The sequence below is a fragment of the Cicer arietinum genome, chromosome 5, assembly GCF_000331145.2.
Source record: "Cicer arietinum cultivar CDC Frontier isolate Library 1 chromosome 5, Cicar.CDCFrontier_v2.0, whole genome shotgun sequence".
NCBI lineage: Eukaryota > Viridiplantae > Streptophyta > Magnoliopsida > Fabales > Fabaceae > Cicer > Cicer arietinum.
This window is the reverse complement of record NC_021164.2, coordinates 4308593-4324025: the sequence shown is the minus strand read 5'-3', so window position 1 is coordinate 4324025 and position 15433 is coordinate 4308593. Positions and strand designations below refer to the sequence as shown.

At 27.8% G+C, this 15433-nt stretch overlaps 1 protein-coding gene across 1 annotated transcript; it reads left to right on the top strand.

Annotated features, from left to right (window-relative positions):
- The first annotated feature begins 3559 nt into the window (after positions 1 to 3559).
- On the top strand, positions 3560 to 5188 carry LOC101505322 (uncharacterized). Its single transcript, XM_004515394.4, has one exon. It carries the CDS (start codon positions 3891 to 3893, stop codon positions 4854 to 4856), a length of 966 nt encoding a protein of 321 aa, XP_004515451.1. The 5' UTR covers positions 3560 to 3890; the 3' UTR covers positions 4857 to 5188.
- Positions 5189 to 15433: the final 10245 nt, after the last annotated feature.

Genomic DNA, 15433 nt, shown 5'->3' with positions numbered 1-15433 from the left:
AAAATAAAATAAAAATATTAATTTATTAAAACTAAACATATATTTAAATCTTTAATATAAGTATAAATCATATGAAACCACCAATAAATAAAATAAATATTGATAGCTCAAAAAGCTCGATGGTCCCCAATGACATCAAATCAAATCAAACCAATTAAAAAGATACACTATTGATCTCATCAATATAAGCATGCAACTCTGTCCTAAATAATGTAATCTTGTTGAAGGCACATAGAGTGTCACCCAAAAATCCTTGTATAAAGTTTAAAGAATATACCTTTTTCTTGGATTCCAACTCACGGTTTTGTTATCTATAATCAATGGAGCATGCTAGCTACACATGATAAATATGATTTAGTTAGAAATATTATCGATGGACATCTAAATGCTCCAAAAATATCTCAAAAAGTAAATAAATAGATAAAGTGATGCGATTTGATAAAAGAGATAGAAATGCAATAAGATGTTGAATAGATATATAAAAATATTTATATATCATTGTTGATTTAGTTATGAAGTGTTGAGAAAGCCCAGCCATTTAAATTCCTAATGTGATTTCTCATCAAAGCATGTTAAATTTGCGCCTTTTATATTTAAAATGCAATAGTCAAGAATTAGGTGTTCTAAGATCATCAATAATGTGAGTTTTTTTTAAAAAAAAAAATCCTATTCTCCTATTTAAAACTAAGTTAAATAGACACTTTAATTATGGTGTCAAATTTATGGATGTCTATTTAAAAGATGTATTATATTACACATATTCTCTCTCTCTCTCTTCCGTCATATTTATCTCATTTAATAATAGATTAAATGCATTTTTGCACTTCAAGTTTCTCAATTCGACAATTTTTGTCCCATGCTTTGAAAATAATAATTCTAGCCTTGAATTTTATCTCCTATTATAAAAGTCAAACTCCTTTGATTTTGATTAGGTTAATGCTGATGTAAGACTCATTTTGATGGGGCAACATTAATGTGCACTCGTTTTTAAAAATGTATATGCATAGATGTGAAACTTTATTAAAAATAAAAATGATACTATCACGCGACTATTGTCCAACGAAAGCATTTGGTCTACAAAACACGATTTATGATTGATTTCTTCTTCCCATTTTACTCCAATAGTTGCAAATAGTTTATTCATCAATAGTATAGTCATGAGAAAGTTAATATTTGCATCTTTTTTATTTATGGAGACAAATAAGGATATCACAGCACAAGGTGAATCAACAAAGTCGAACCCAAACCCTAACTAGATATACAAATTCATTTAGCAAAATTATATCTACTAAGTGAATCAAAGTCAAAAAGTTGAGGTATTTTTCAAGCCAAATTTACTCGACGAATCCAAGTCAAATAATCATACGGTGAAAACATGGAAAAATAGTTTGAATAACTGTGTTTTATTTCAATATACGAAGAAAGTTCATTCCGCTTAGCAAATCCAAATTCGCCAAGCAAAATTTCCATCCAAGTTTGAGTATAAGAAAATTAAAATTAAGTTAAGTAGTCTAAATAAGAAAATTTCAATTAATTCTACTTTATTTAATGCTACAAGTTATAAAATTTCATTCACTTGGAGTGTTAACTCAAAGACAAGAGTTTGACTTTGTAATCTCAAAATCCTCCAATAATAGATTGTAAAGTGACCACTAGTGTGCCACATTGATCAATACAATTTTTCTCCATCTCCCAATTTTTATTTAAAAAAGTCCCAATTTTTATTTAAAAAAGTATAAATTTCATTTTTCAGCGTCTTTCATTAGTATGAAACAATTTTTCATGAAAAGTATTTTAGACAATGATATTATTTTTTTAGTACACCAAGAAAATAAAATGTGATTGCCTACTCTTACTAATTAATGCGGACTTTAGTGCTCATATGATCGAAATTAAAGGGAGCAATGATAATTGATTGTAACTTAATTACAAGATATTATGGAATAATTCTAACACATTTGTGCTTGATGATGTATTTCATGGATTAAGGTTCTCTCATAATTTATTGGTTTGTTGTTATTATTATCTTCAAATCGATGTTTTAATAATGGAACTAGAGAATCCAATTGATTAGTCAACTAGAACTGTGTTAGATCCTTATGTGAAGATAATGCATACATAAATTACTACTCGGTCCCTAATACTATCCCATTGTAAAAATAATCTTATATTAGACCCTCGACCACTATATATGGAGGATATGTGAAATTCTTGTATATTTGTTTAGACGGTCATAAAAATTAATTTTAATTAAAAGAAGATTGAAGGTAAAATAATTTATATGTAGATGAATTTATATGTAGATGAATTTATATGAAAGTGAATTAAAGAATAAATTTAAGACTAAAAGTTAATTTTAAATGCAAAATTAAAGTTTTAACTTTAAGTTATGATCAACTATGGAGGTAAAATTAATTCTATTTGAAAACGATCAAACATGTTAAAATAAAATCTAAATTTTTAACATTAATTTTGTTAAATTTGCTCCAAATATGAAACTATAAATTATAAAATAAATATGAATAATGGAGTTAGAGATTATAATGAGATCATAAAGTCAAGTTCAATTAGTTTAAATTGTTAGAACTACGATGATCCACTAAAATTTTACAAAAATTTAAATTGTGGTTTTAATAAAGACTCAATTTGAGTCTAACAAACTAATAACTAAATGTATCCTAAAAAAACACAATAATTATAGATTTGAAAAAAAAAAAAGAAACAAAGTTAGTTCATAGTTAGATTCAAATGTTGTAATGTAGGTTTGTGGGGTTAAAGAAAAGAAAAATGAGTAGGCCTTTTTTTTTTTTTTTTTCAGTTAGAAAAAGGTCATGTTTTTAGTATGGTAAAGCCTAACATGAGACCAATTGAGTGGTACAAGTGGGAAACATTGCACGTTACACAAAACACAATTAGTGTTATTGGACCCCATTCACAACAACAATGCTTTTGTTTCATTTTTCAGCATGCTTAATATCCCTCTCTTTTTATTTGTTTTTGCCATTTTGCTTTATATCACCATGAAGTGTCATCATCATTCCACGCTCATGAATCATTTCTTTCAAATCCTTTCCATTTTTTCACTACCACATTCACTTGTAGATATACAATATTTCCCCCCCTCCTCTTAGGTGAAATGTTTGGATTCGGATCTCGTCAAAATTTCCTAAAATGACTGGAATTAGTTATATAAGTCTTTGAATAAAGATCAGACAAATTAAAAACTAAAATTTTTAATCTATTTAAGACGATAATGGTAATCAAACAATCACATCTTGATATTGATAAATTAAAAACTTAAAATCTCAATTATCAAATCTTGATCAATGATCAAGATTATTGACTAGAAACTAACAATCTTAATCTATTTAAGTCGATAAATATTACTTAGTCAAATCACATTTTGACAAATAAAAAATTCAAAATCTAAACTATTTGATCTTGATCAATGGTCGAGTCGAGATCATTGACTATTTCTTTTTCTTTTGGTAATTGAATTTGATAGTGACACTTGTACTTCTACATGAGGCAATCCTTTTGATAGAGCAACATATATTAGCTAAAAAGCAAACATCTCCAAGAAACAGGACAAGTACTTTTCTTTACTCTTTTCATTTCCTTGATCTTGTATGTGTACTAGTACTACTCTACTACTACCCTTACCTTTCTCAACTATGAACACTCTAAAATCTTTATTGTTTGAAACTCATCCCATAGAGTAAAACATTCATGATTTAGCCATTTTCTTTCATTAGGAAAAGAAATCAAGCATTTCCTTTTGAAGTTATAACCACACAACAACAAAAAAAGGGAATTTTTCAACTTGACACATTGTTTGTGTCAAAGCTTTGTCTCTTTATTTGTTATTTTTTATTTTTGTTTTTTGTCTCATGGACTCATCTTTCACTCTTACTTTAATGACATTTTCCTTAATGTCATTGAAACTTTATGGATCTTATGCTCAAAGTATCAAATCAACTCATGTTCTTGACCTCCTCATAAGAGATCACTCATTCAATTCATTAGACAAAAACTTCAAGACAGGAATACCACAATCAGTGAAACTACCTTCAAATTTGTCAGGCATCAAAGTAGATATTATGAGGTTTAGATGTGGAAGTTTAACAAGGTATGGTGCAAATTTAAAGGAGTTTCATCTTGGTATTGGTGTTACAATTCATCCATGTATTGAAAGAGTAATGTTGATAAGACAAAGCATAGAGTATAATTGGTCTTCTATATATTATTCTAACTATAATGATCTATCTTTGTATCAACTTGTTTCACCAATTATTGGACTTTTAGCTTACAATGCTGAAAAAGATTCAAACTTTAGTAACCCTTTTGAACTTGGAATTGAAGCTGGTGAAAAAATGATCAAAATTGATTTCAACAATGCTGCAAAGTTGAACAAAGGAAAAAGTGTAAAAATGGAACCTTTTTGTGCAAGTTTTGAAGGGAATGGAAAAATGAGAGTTGTAAAAACAAACCCTTTATCACCTTTTGTTTGTTTTGCAAAAAGGAATGGACATTTTGGTTTGGTTGTTGAATCACCAACACAAGATGAGTTTAGAAAGCCTATTATAAGTCAATGGAAAGTTGCTGTTGGAAGTACTATAGGTGCTGCAATTGGTGCTTTTCTTTTGGGCTTGCTTCTTGTTGCAATGGTTGTTAGGGTGAAAAAGAGGTCAAGAATGGTTCAAATGGAGAGAAGAGCTTATGAAGAAGAAGCACTTCAAGTTTCAATGGTTGGACATGTTAGGGCTCCTACTGCATCTGGAACAAGAACATCACCAACACTTGAGCAGCATGACTATGTTACTCGTAGGTCAAATCAAATTTATCATAATTCATAGGTCAAATCTTAATTTGTATTATTTGTTCCTATTTATGAATCTTCAAAGGTTCTCCGGTCATCTAAATAGAAGGAATCATGCATTTGATCCAATCATGCGATTTGGGTTGTCGAATCAAAATCAGACTATTCATGTTAAGATTTTGGTATATTAGGTTCAAAATACAAAGTCCGGATGTTAGTCATTTAATCTTGGTCCGAAAGTTTAGATTGACGACCATATCATTATGTGAATTCATGGAATTCAAATCCCAAATACCATACTTCAACTCCATCAATATATTTATTCCAAATTCTTTTTATTGAAGTTTTTAGAATCCATGATTCTTTCTCTAATTATTCTTATTATAAATGTTTTTAGACATAATTGAACATATGACTACAAATTTGTTGTTATTTGAAGTCTTTGTACTAATTTTTTAGATTTGAGTTTGCAGCAATCTAACAAATTCACGAAGTTAGCATGTCGATGATTGTTAGATCGATATTAGACAATCCATATTTTCTTGCTAATTTTGATTTTAGAAAATTAAAGTAACAAACTTGAAATCTAGATTGTCTGATTTCAACTCAAATGCGTACCGAAAACATGAATGTGTGGGTTTTATGAACATGACAAATACAAAAATACTTATGTTTCACATTGTTGAGAAGTTTTCGATTATTATATATAAAGTTGTCAATTAAGGTCCAAAGTCCCTTAAAAAATCTTCTATTAAGCCCTAAAATCTTCTACTCCACTGGTCCAACAAAATTTTATGAGCTTTTTAGTTTTGGGAACTTTTATTTTTGAGGTCTTTTTAATTATGAAATTTTTTGACCCCTCTAACATGTGAACTAAAATCAATAATTAGTGGATATGTGAAATTGACATCTCTAGTATTATTTAGTCAGTAGTCCTATTTTTTTTTTTTTATTTTTAAATAGTCAATATTACTCTCTTTTTCAAATTATGTCGTTCTAACAAAATATATCTATATTAAAATTATATTTCTCATACCATTCATGGAAGATGCTTATGTAAAATAATTTATAACTTTTCTTTTTTATAAATATTAATTATATTTTTCCCTTATGTGAAATTATCAAAATAGAAACAAACTAAAACCGAAGTAATAATTAGCTAACTGTCCAATATGAATCATATAGTTTTTGAAAAATAGCTTATTTTTGTTATCTTAGTTAGTGTGTCAGACGCAATTATATATGTGTGTTGCTTGAAGCCACACAATTGGACTATTGTGCTGATCAAAAGTCAAAAGAAGCTAATCTTATTGCCTCCTATGGTGAAACAATATTATATAGTCTACGCTATACTAGTTTGACCATTATAAGAAGGTGCATGTGCCTTTCACTATGTGACTACTATGGTGGTACAAATTGAGTTTATTATATGATCAATTTTAGTATAAGTTTGAATTTATAATTTTAAGTGACACAGTATTTTAAATATACTACAATTCTAAAATGGTGGTTAACATGAATTTTCTATATAAAAAAAAAGTTTTATTAACCAATTTTAAACTTAAACACTATAGTAAATTATAGTAGTATTTTTTAAAAACAAATTAAAATAGGAAAAACGTTTTACTAACCGATGATTATAAATTTTTATTAAACAAATATTTATTCACTCGAATCGAATTTTTTTAGTTCTTATATCGACATTATAAAATTATAAAACCGATAAGTATATATGTTAGGAATTTTAAACTATTTCCTTCATATTGAAGTCATGAAGTTTTTAATTTGGTAAAATCAGAACAATAGGAACATTTGTGATAAAGTGAAAATACATGAAAAAATTTAATTTATATATACATGGTCAACATAAAGATTTTTTACATCGTTAATTAATCACAATAATTAGATCATCAATAATATTTAATTTTTATTATAACTACTTCAAAAATCACATATAATTAATTATTATTTGTGGATTGTATACAATTTTTTATACCATCCATACATAAATTTTTTTTATACCATCCATACATAAAAGTTAAACTCTAGTAACAATTGCAAATACACCAAATGTAAACTCTAGTATGATCAAGTCAAACATACCGCAAAGCAAATATAAAAGCACAATTTTAAGGAGCAATTTTAGTAACATTAAAAGCAAAATAAATTGTGTAATCCTTTAAGCTATACAAAAATATTAAATTGATTTTTTAATTTTTTTTATTAAGTTAGTTTTTTATATTTGAAAAAGTTACAATGTAGTATTATATTTAGTTAGAGACGAGTTTTGTTATCAATCATATAAAGAATAACATAATAAATTTCCATGTGATTTAATTACATAGATTGAAAAAATTTTACGTTTCAAGAATCCTAAAATTTATTTCACTCGAATTATATCTTGTTGGCTTAATTGTAGTTTTAGTCCTCCTATTTATACTGATTCACGAAATTGACCTCCCTATTTTAAAAGTCGATAGTTTTGATCCATATATGATTTTTTAACTAAAAAATAATGATGTAAGATGATTTAAATAACATGACATATGATATGATGATGTAAAGTGATTAACACCCATGCAATTGAAATAAAACGTCGTAAAAGCTTAACTTTCAACTTCAGACAATTTTCATATTTTTAGTTTAATTAATGACATATGAATAATTAATGCATCTAGATGATCCTATATCATAGAATTGTACGTCATTTAAAATATATCAAATTATCATTTTTTTAGTTTAAAATTATGAAGGAGGGAACCAAAACTGTCGACTTTTAAAATAGGAGAACCAATTCATGAATCAATATAAATATAGGGACTAAAACTGCAATTAAGTTTATCTTTTTTAATCATTTTTCTAAAATTAGATTGAGGCCTTATGCTCTTATTGTTTTTGCAATCAAAATCCTTATAAATAACACGAGTTTATTGAAAAAATTAATAGAATTTTGAATTTTAATTTTGATTGTGTGAAATTATAATCATTCGTATAAGTATTTATAAACATAAAAGACAAATTTAACACACAAAAAAAAATAAAAATAAAAAACTAACTTGTTATAAGAAAAATAAAATAAAATATTAATTTATTATTTTTATATATTTTATTAACTAATTAACTATTGATGGAAAATAACTGGCCAAGTAAAATTGAGGGTAAGAAACTTTTCATCGTATTTCAATTTTGGTCAATTCTTTTTTTTGGATAACTGAACTATCCAGTTGTAGGACCAGACAAAATCAAAACATCACATATTCTTTTTGTCTTCACATAATTAGCAAATTCTTTCAAAAGTGCCTGCAAAACAAAAATAACGGTCAATCTAGCAACATTTTAAATTTTTTGAAGATCTATATATTGTAAATTTGACATAAAATAAAATTTGGACCTTAAGTTTGAGATCTAGTGCACAAGTTTTTCCTCATTATTATGTTAACACTTGGTGTAGTGAATTAGTAGATTTACATGAATTAAAATCATATTCAAAATCTTTCGGTGATATATAATCTAAAAGTGAGATAATATTAGAGGCAAGAAAAATATGAACATAAGATTATGTCAAGTTTATATACCTCGTTGTTCTCATTGTTTACATGCACATATAGGAAACCGCCATTTGGCATCCTTTTCAGCATCTTCCTTCGGCTTCCTTTTTCCCACAACACATAAAGTAAAACATAGATTCTAAATAATTGTACCTGCATGGCATAACTGTGAACTAACTTAGATGAACACATGTATAATCAGAGAAGCTTGTAGTCTAAGCAACAACACAAGTTTATTTGTACGAATTAATTTAAGAGATAAAATTGCTATTTTGCAAATTTAAGATATTATAGTGACACAAACTCTTGTAATTTTAAGAACTAACATGAGAATTTACTTGCCCTCAATCTATATATCAACTTGGTGTATCGAGCATTTTTGCACATCTTTGATGTGTCTAAAACTCCACATATACTAATAGCTTTTTAAACATAATTTACATTTACAAGAAGAGTAGTACTACAACAACAATTAAGCCTTACTTTGCAAAGTAGAGTCAATAACATGAATTAAATGAAGCTAATGTTATGTCATATATCATATATCTATTCGAATTTATTAATTTCTAGGTCTTTCGGAATTTATCGGGTCAGATTGAAAAGTCCTATTTAAATATGCGCTAGAAAAACACAACTCAAGTCCGGTCCTAACCAAACTTCAAACTTTTGGGTTAGTTCGCCATGTAACATTTTTTTAAAATTATTTAAATTATGTAATATTAAATAGGCTTAATTGCAATTTTAGTGCCTCTATTTTTACCAATTCATGAAATTAGTCTCCCTATTTTAAAATTCAACTGTTTTGGTCATTCTTTTAGATATTTGAATTAAAAAAATGACGATTTGATATATTTTAAATAATTTGACATGCGATTTCATGATATAAAACATCTAGTTATATTAATTATTCATACGTCATTAACTAAATTACAAAAATAAAAATATTTCGAAGCTGAAAGTTAAGATTTTATTGCGATTTCATGAATGTTAATCATTCTATATTATTGTATTATATGTCAAATTATTTAAAGTATGTCATATCACAATTTTTAATTAAATATTTAAAATGAATGACCTAAACTGTTAGATTTTAGAATAATCGAGTGATTTCATGAATTGGTAAATATAAGATGACTAAAACTGTAATTGATCCTATTAAATACCATAATTTTTTGTTCTAAAAAAATTACTGTAATTTTTTTATTTATTTTTAAATAAGATGATAAAATACAATAAAAATTCAATTAGGAATATTGTTCTAATGCATTGATCTCATGAAGAAAACATCTCAAATGATAAAACAGAGTGATTTCCTGAATTAGCTACTTTTTTTTTGCTAGATATTTCACTTCTCTTAAATTGGTTAACACTTGTGAAACCCTTGGACCCTATTAAGGTCTTCTGATTTCCCAATCTTTCTTCTCACAACTTGTGGATCTGTAAAATAAATGAATGAAAAGGGTGAGGAAATATGTGAATTTGAATTATAATTGAAAGCACATACTATTAGAACTTTTGGCTGAGAACAATATTTATAATGTAGCTCATATTTTCATGAAGTATTGTTAACAATATTTGAAGAAAAGTTAACAAATAATAGTTGAAAGAAACATAACAATTCATGTATTGAAAATGATTTTACATTTTAAATATTTACTTTAGGCAATGACATTTCTATAAGGATAGATGAGTACGCATTTTTAATTTTTATTTTTTATAGATGATAATTTATAATTACTACATGAATAAGGGTAGCACATGCATACACGATAACCAACTCATTAAAACAATTCCATTTTTTTATTAGTAAATTAATAGTTATATTAATTTTATCAGATTTTGTACTCAAAACTTTCTTTTTAAAATTATTCGGTGTCCCTCACTTAAATTGTGATAACAAAAAGTAAACGAAATGTTACATCTCTAAAAAAAATAACTCTAAAATTATTGCAAATTTTTGGAGCATCTTTGTATGAAGATCTTAATGTAAAATATTATAATTGGTTTATCTTTGCTACACAAAATGATAAAGTACAAGTCGTTTTTTAAAATTCTCCCTTAAAAGATTTTAAAATTATTGTATTCCCATAACAAAAAATATATACTATAACAAATTTTCATATTTACAATTTAAATAAATTATATAATCGGTTTTAGATTTTTGATGTGTTAATGCTAAATGCTAACATATGTTGGCAAAGAAAAGCTTATAACTTAATTAATTATATTTCAAAAAGTGTTATTGTAATGATTCAATCTTTTACGATTTAAAAATTAACTTCATTTTAATAATATAAATTGATAGATTATTTGATCTTAGATGATTTTAGTTCTTTTCTTCCTCTATTTTTTTGTTATTTGTCTTTTTATTTTATTAATAATATTTTTAGGGTGCCTAAATATTTATAGGTAAATGAAAGTGTCAATAATGTTGAGATGTCAATTAATCACGATATTGTCTTTACACTTTCATATTTACTTTAAAAAATTTTGTTTGATCTCGATTCTCTAATTTCAAGTTTACAATTCATTTGATTATATCACATTAAGAAACGATATAACATTATTAGTTACAAATGTTCCAAGATTCTTCAACAAAAACAATTATGATTAATTTTTCAACTAAAATGGTTGAGCAACAATAATGCAAGTAAACCAAAATTTAAAGTGTGTAAATAAACAGATAAATTATGTTTATGAAGAAAAAAAATCATTTTCATTTCACGTTGACATATTTAAAATTTTAACATTCTCCTAAATTTTAAAGATTATAAATAATTGTATAGTTAGTTATACAAAATTTTTATATCTTCGTTTTATCTATTTTTGAAGTGAAAAACAATTATATATTTTAATGAAGATTTTATCAAAATCTATTGCGCAACGTGTGGATCACAATCTAGTTATCTATTATTAAGAGTAAAACAAAACCAAAGAAACAACCGATGAATTCAATATGTACTTTTTTTTTAATAACTAAGAGTTTAGTGGAGCAAATACTCAATATAGAGAACTATACCAAAATAAAAGGAGCAAAAGTATGCGGTTGCAATATCCGTCAATAGCGATCAACATTTACATAACTTTTATTTATTTATTTATTTATCAAATAACACTCACACCTTCAAACTTTCATGGAACATTTTATTTGGAAATTTGGGATGGATAGGAGGGACGAGAATGTCGTGATTAGTAGTGCCGATAACGGTAAGGGTCAGACTGTTACACCATATATAGATGGGTTTTAAACTCCACACAAGATAAGTTTTAAACTTCACACGAATGGATCTTGTACCCCACACTAGATGAGCTGGTGCTCCACATGATGAGATAATACCCACTTCATGGAAGTAGTATATCTCCATATAACGATGAGACCTCATTGAATTGATTGGTCTATTTTCTGCAGAATAAATGTGTATATTGAATTTATTTGATTTTTAAAGACGTGAATTATCGTGTATTTAATTGGGTGAGTTTTTATTAATTATTGGTAGTAATTGGTTATTATAGAAAATCTTAGTTATATGATGTATATGTCTAAAGAATATTCTTGGAAGAACGTAGGTGCCATGACCGGTTTTTCCGGTTACTGCGCCGGCTAAGAACAATACTTGTTTTAAAATTGTGTGTATTATTCACTGTGATTTAGTATCTCATTAAAATATTGTTTCAGAGTCTTATACCGTTGGGGACGTCGAGAGTTGAGAAGTCCTACCTCATTTGAGAAAAGTAATTTCCTTTGATTAGGTTAGTAGATCAAGAATAAGTAGACATAGTGTCTACATTTATTTTATTTCGGGATTAGTTATTAAATGCCCACACTGAATGATGTAAATAAGCCAATCAATGAAACTCTTGGAATGAGAAGTGTTAAAATTAATGTTCAAAGGGGACGCAAACCACACTTGAATGGTCCAAACCCAATTCTTAGAAACATGGTCCACCGTTTCTATGTGAGTGTCGCAACTAGGACATACAGTAGAACATACAACCCCCTTTTATTCAGATGTTGTCTGATGGGGATAACATGTTAGGGAATCACGAGGTAAATATTTTAAAACTCTTTTAAAATTAATCTCAAGTGCGGAAAATCCTCTTTCCATTATCGTTTGGCACTACAAGAATCACTATAAATATAAAATCTTTTTGTAGTAAAATATTTAGAGATATTGATTTTTCTGAATAATTCACTCAAGTTATAAAATATATCTGAATAAATCAAGTAACAATTCAACTTGGAACAAAATGTTAGATCAAAATAAAAATAACAATTAAATGTATGCAAGTTATGCATGCTCTTAAAAGTATATGATCCGAATATAACCAACTACTAAGGCGTCCACACATAAGTCACCCATAACAATGGAGAAAATTAAACCAGCCACTTATGCGTCCACAAAGATGCACATGATATGTCATGATAATGATGCTCAAAAGGTACAAATCATTAGCAACTTAGACAACCACAAAAATAAAAGGGTCATAACACAAATTACTAGCCACTTAGACAACCACAAAGAGAAAAATATTCAAACCACAAATCACCAGCCACTTCGGCAACCACAAAAACAATATTTCACACTAAATTTTTTATTCACATGCGACATCAAATTTATATTCTCATGGATGATTATAGTAAGAACTCAATAACTTCAACATCTAAAATATACACCTGAACGAATATCTCAAAACCACCATTTCATTTTAATAATCCATAAAATTCAATTTGACTACATGTTATTGATAAAAATGAAAATTCATATCACCAAGAACACATAAAAATAGAAGTTTCATTCCTTTCACAATAAAACTTTTCCCATTACTACTCTTTTATGCATAAAAGTCAAACTATACACTAATGCATTTCAATAATCAATTTTCTCATATTGTCATAATTTAAAAATATAATTTTTTCATCAATTTCCTCAAGACACATATATTGACACAATTTCCTCAAGACACATATATTTCCTCAAGACACAATTTTCTCATATTGTCAAGACTTTAAATAAAATTCATCATAACAAACATGTTACAAATGATATTGTAATAAAAATAAGAATATAATTAAATACACTAAGACACATATGAATCCACCTTTATGTTAATTTTTTTCACAAAAAGCATATTTATTATATTATCATAATAAAATTAGAACGTTATAATTAAGGTCGTCAAGACAAACATATAATTAAAAAAAAAACATTATAGTTAAATTCCTTAAGACAAACATAAAACCAATCTCTTTTTTTTTAATTCATTAAGACATCATATCAATATCTTACAAACCACTAATTTAATATCTAGTCTAACTTTGCATGGAGAAAAACTCTTAACTTAGACACTTTACTTTCTAGCAACGCATTTTAAGTCTCACAAATCAAAGAACAAGACAATGTCCAAACTTTAGTCGAAATGGTATTAAAAAAAGAAATAAAATTGTAGTTCAACTCGGCGATGATTTAATGAAATAAAACCAAACCCACAAACCACTAAAACTGAAAAACGGTAAATCCAAATTACTTGTTTTTAGCAAGACAAATTGGAAAACAACAAAGAAAAAACAAAAGTTCATGCTAAACACAGTTTCTGATGCACAAGATCAGCTGTTAGCTGCAAGTGCAGAGCATACTTAATTTACAGAATTTAAAGAAGAATACGATAAGGGAAAAACGAAATATGATTAAAACATATTAACGAATACTTACATTGGAATCAAGTTCTTGAAAATTGAAAACCGAAAATACAAAATAAAATATAGGAGACACTTAAGAAATTCTCAAGATTTCTAACAGAAGCTATCTTCCTCTATTTCACTCTGCCTTGAACTGAAGACAAGCCTTGCTTATATAGGCAAAGAGTCATGCTTGTACAGCTTTGGTGTGGTGGAGGAAATGATGAGATTCCTTCTGCTTTCGGTGTCACGTTTGGACTTTAGTGTGAGTGGCAGACAAGTGCCCGAATCTTTTGCTTTTGCTTTTGCTTTTCTGAAATAATGGTCTTGGATTCTAGTGCGAATGGCAGACAAATGCCCGATTCTTTTGCTTTTCAGAAATAATCGGTTTTTCTGATAATAAAACTTTTTTTTTTTTTTTTTTTTTTTAAGTCTGGAATCGAGTTTTGGGCCGAGACTTAATATTTTCTGTGAGGTCGGATTTTGGGCTTCACTCATTACATTACATAGTAGGCCTTCTTTTTTTTTTTTTTTTATTGGGCCAATGTTTCTTATTTTGTGGGCGTGAAGATACCAAAACAATCATCTTCATTGTCATCTCCCATGTCTATTGAATTTTCAGAAGCAGCTGATGAGGAAACTTTTGACGAGTCGGTCTTGCTTTTCAAAAGCTGGGCCATAATCTCAAAGTATTCTTCTGCAGTTTTGGCTGCTGCCAACTGTGTTTGAGCAAATGATTTTTGAGCTAAGAATTGTGTCTGCATTATTTGAGGTTTTTGTATTCCTTGTTTTTGAAGCCATGTGGATACGGCTTGTCTTTTGATATTCTGAGGGATGGAAAATTTTGTCCACCATCTAGTTTTGAATCTTCTAACGAGGGTTGTATGTACCTGTTGTTGGTTTATTTCAAAATACCAAGCTGTTACCCATGGTAAGAAGAATTTTGTAGAAAAAAGCATCAAGGGGTGGAAAATGCGTTCTCTGTCCGTAGGTTTGTAGTTGGTTTTGAATAGTTGGAAGCTTTCGTGGACTTCCGGATGAAGAATTTCTGGGGTTGAACCATAAAGTTTCCACCAATGAGAAAACCATTGAGGGATTTTTGACGGGTTCATAGTGAGGTTAAAGAAAAATAGTCAAGTATGACTAAATTTTTGGTTTTGAATGAGGAAAGCATTATACCAGGCTTGTTGGTAGTCCCAGTAATTGAATGTCCTACAGTGATTTATTGTGGTTTTGAACTCTAGTGGGAATCGTTTTGGGGTATGAAGGTTTGTTCCCCATTCTGATGGTGGGATAATTTTGTGTATTTTTGCGGTCGAATAAGCGACCGGTCCTTCTTTTGGGTTGTCCTGAATTGTTACCGAACCCGTTATTTCAAGAATAGATTTG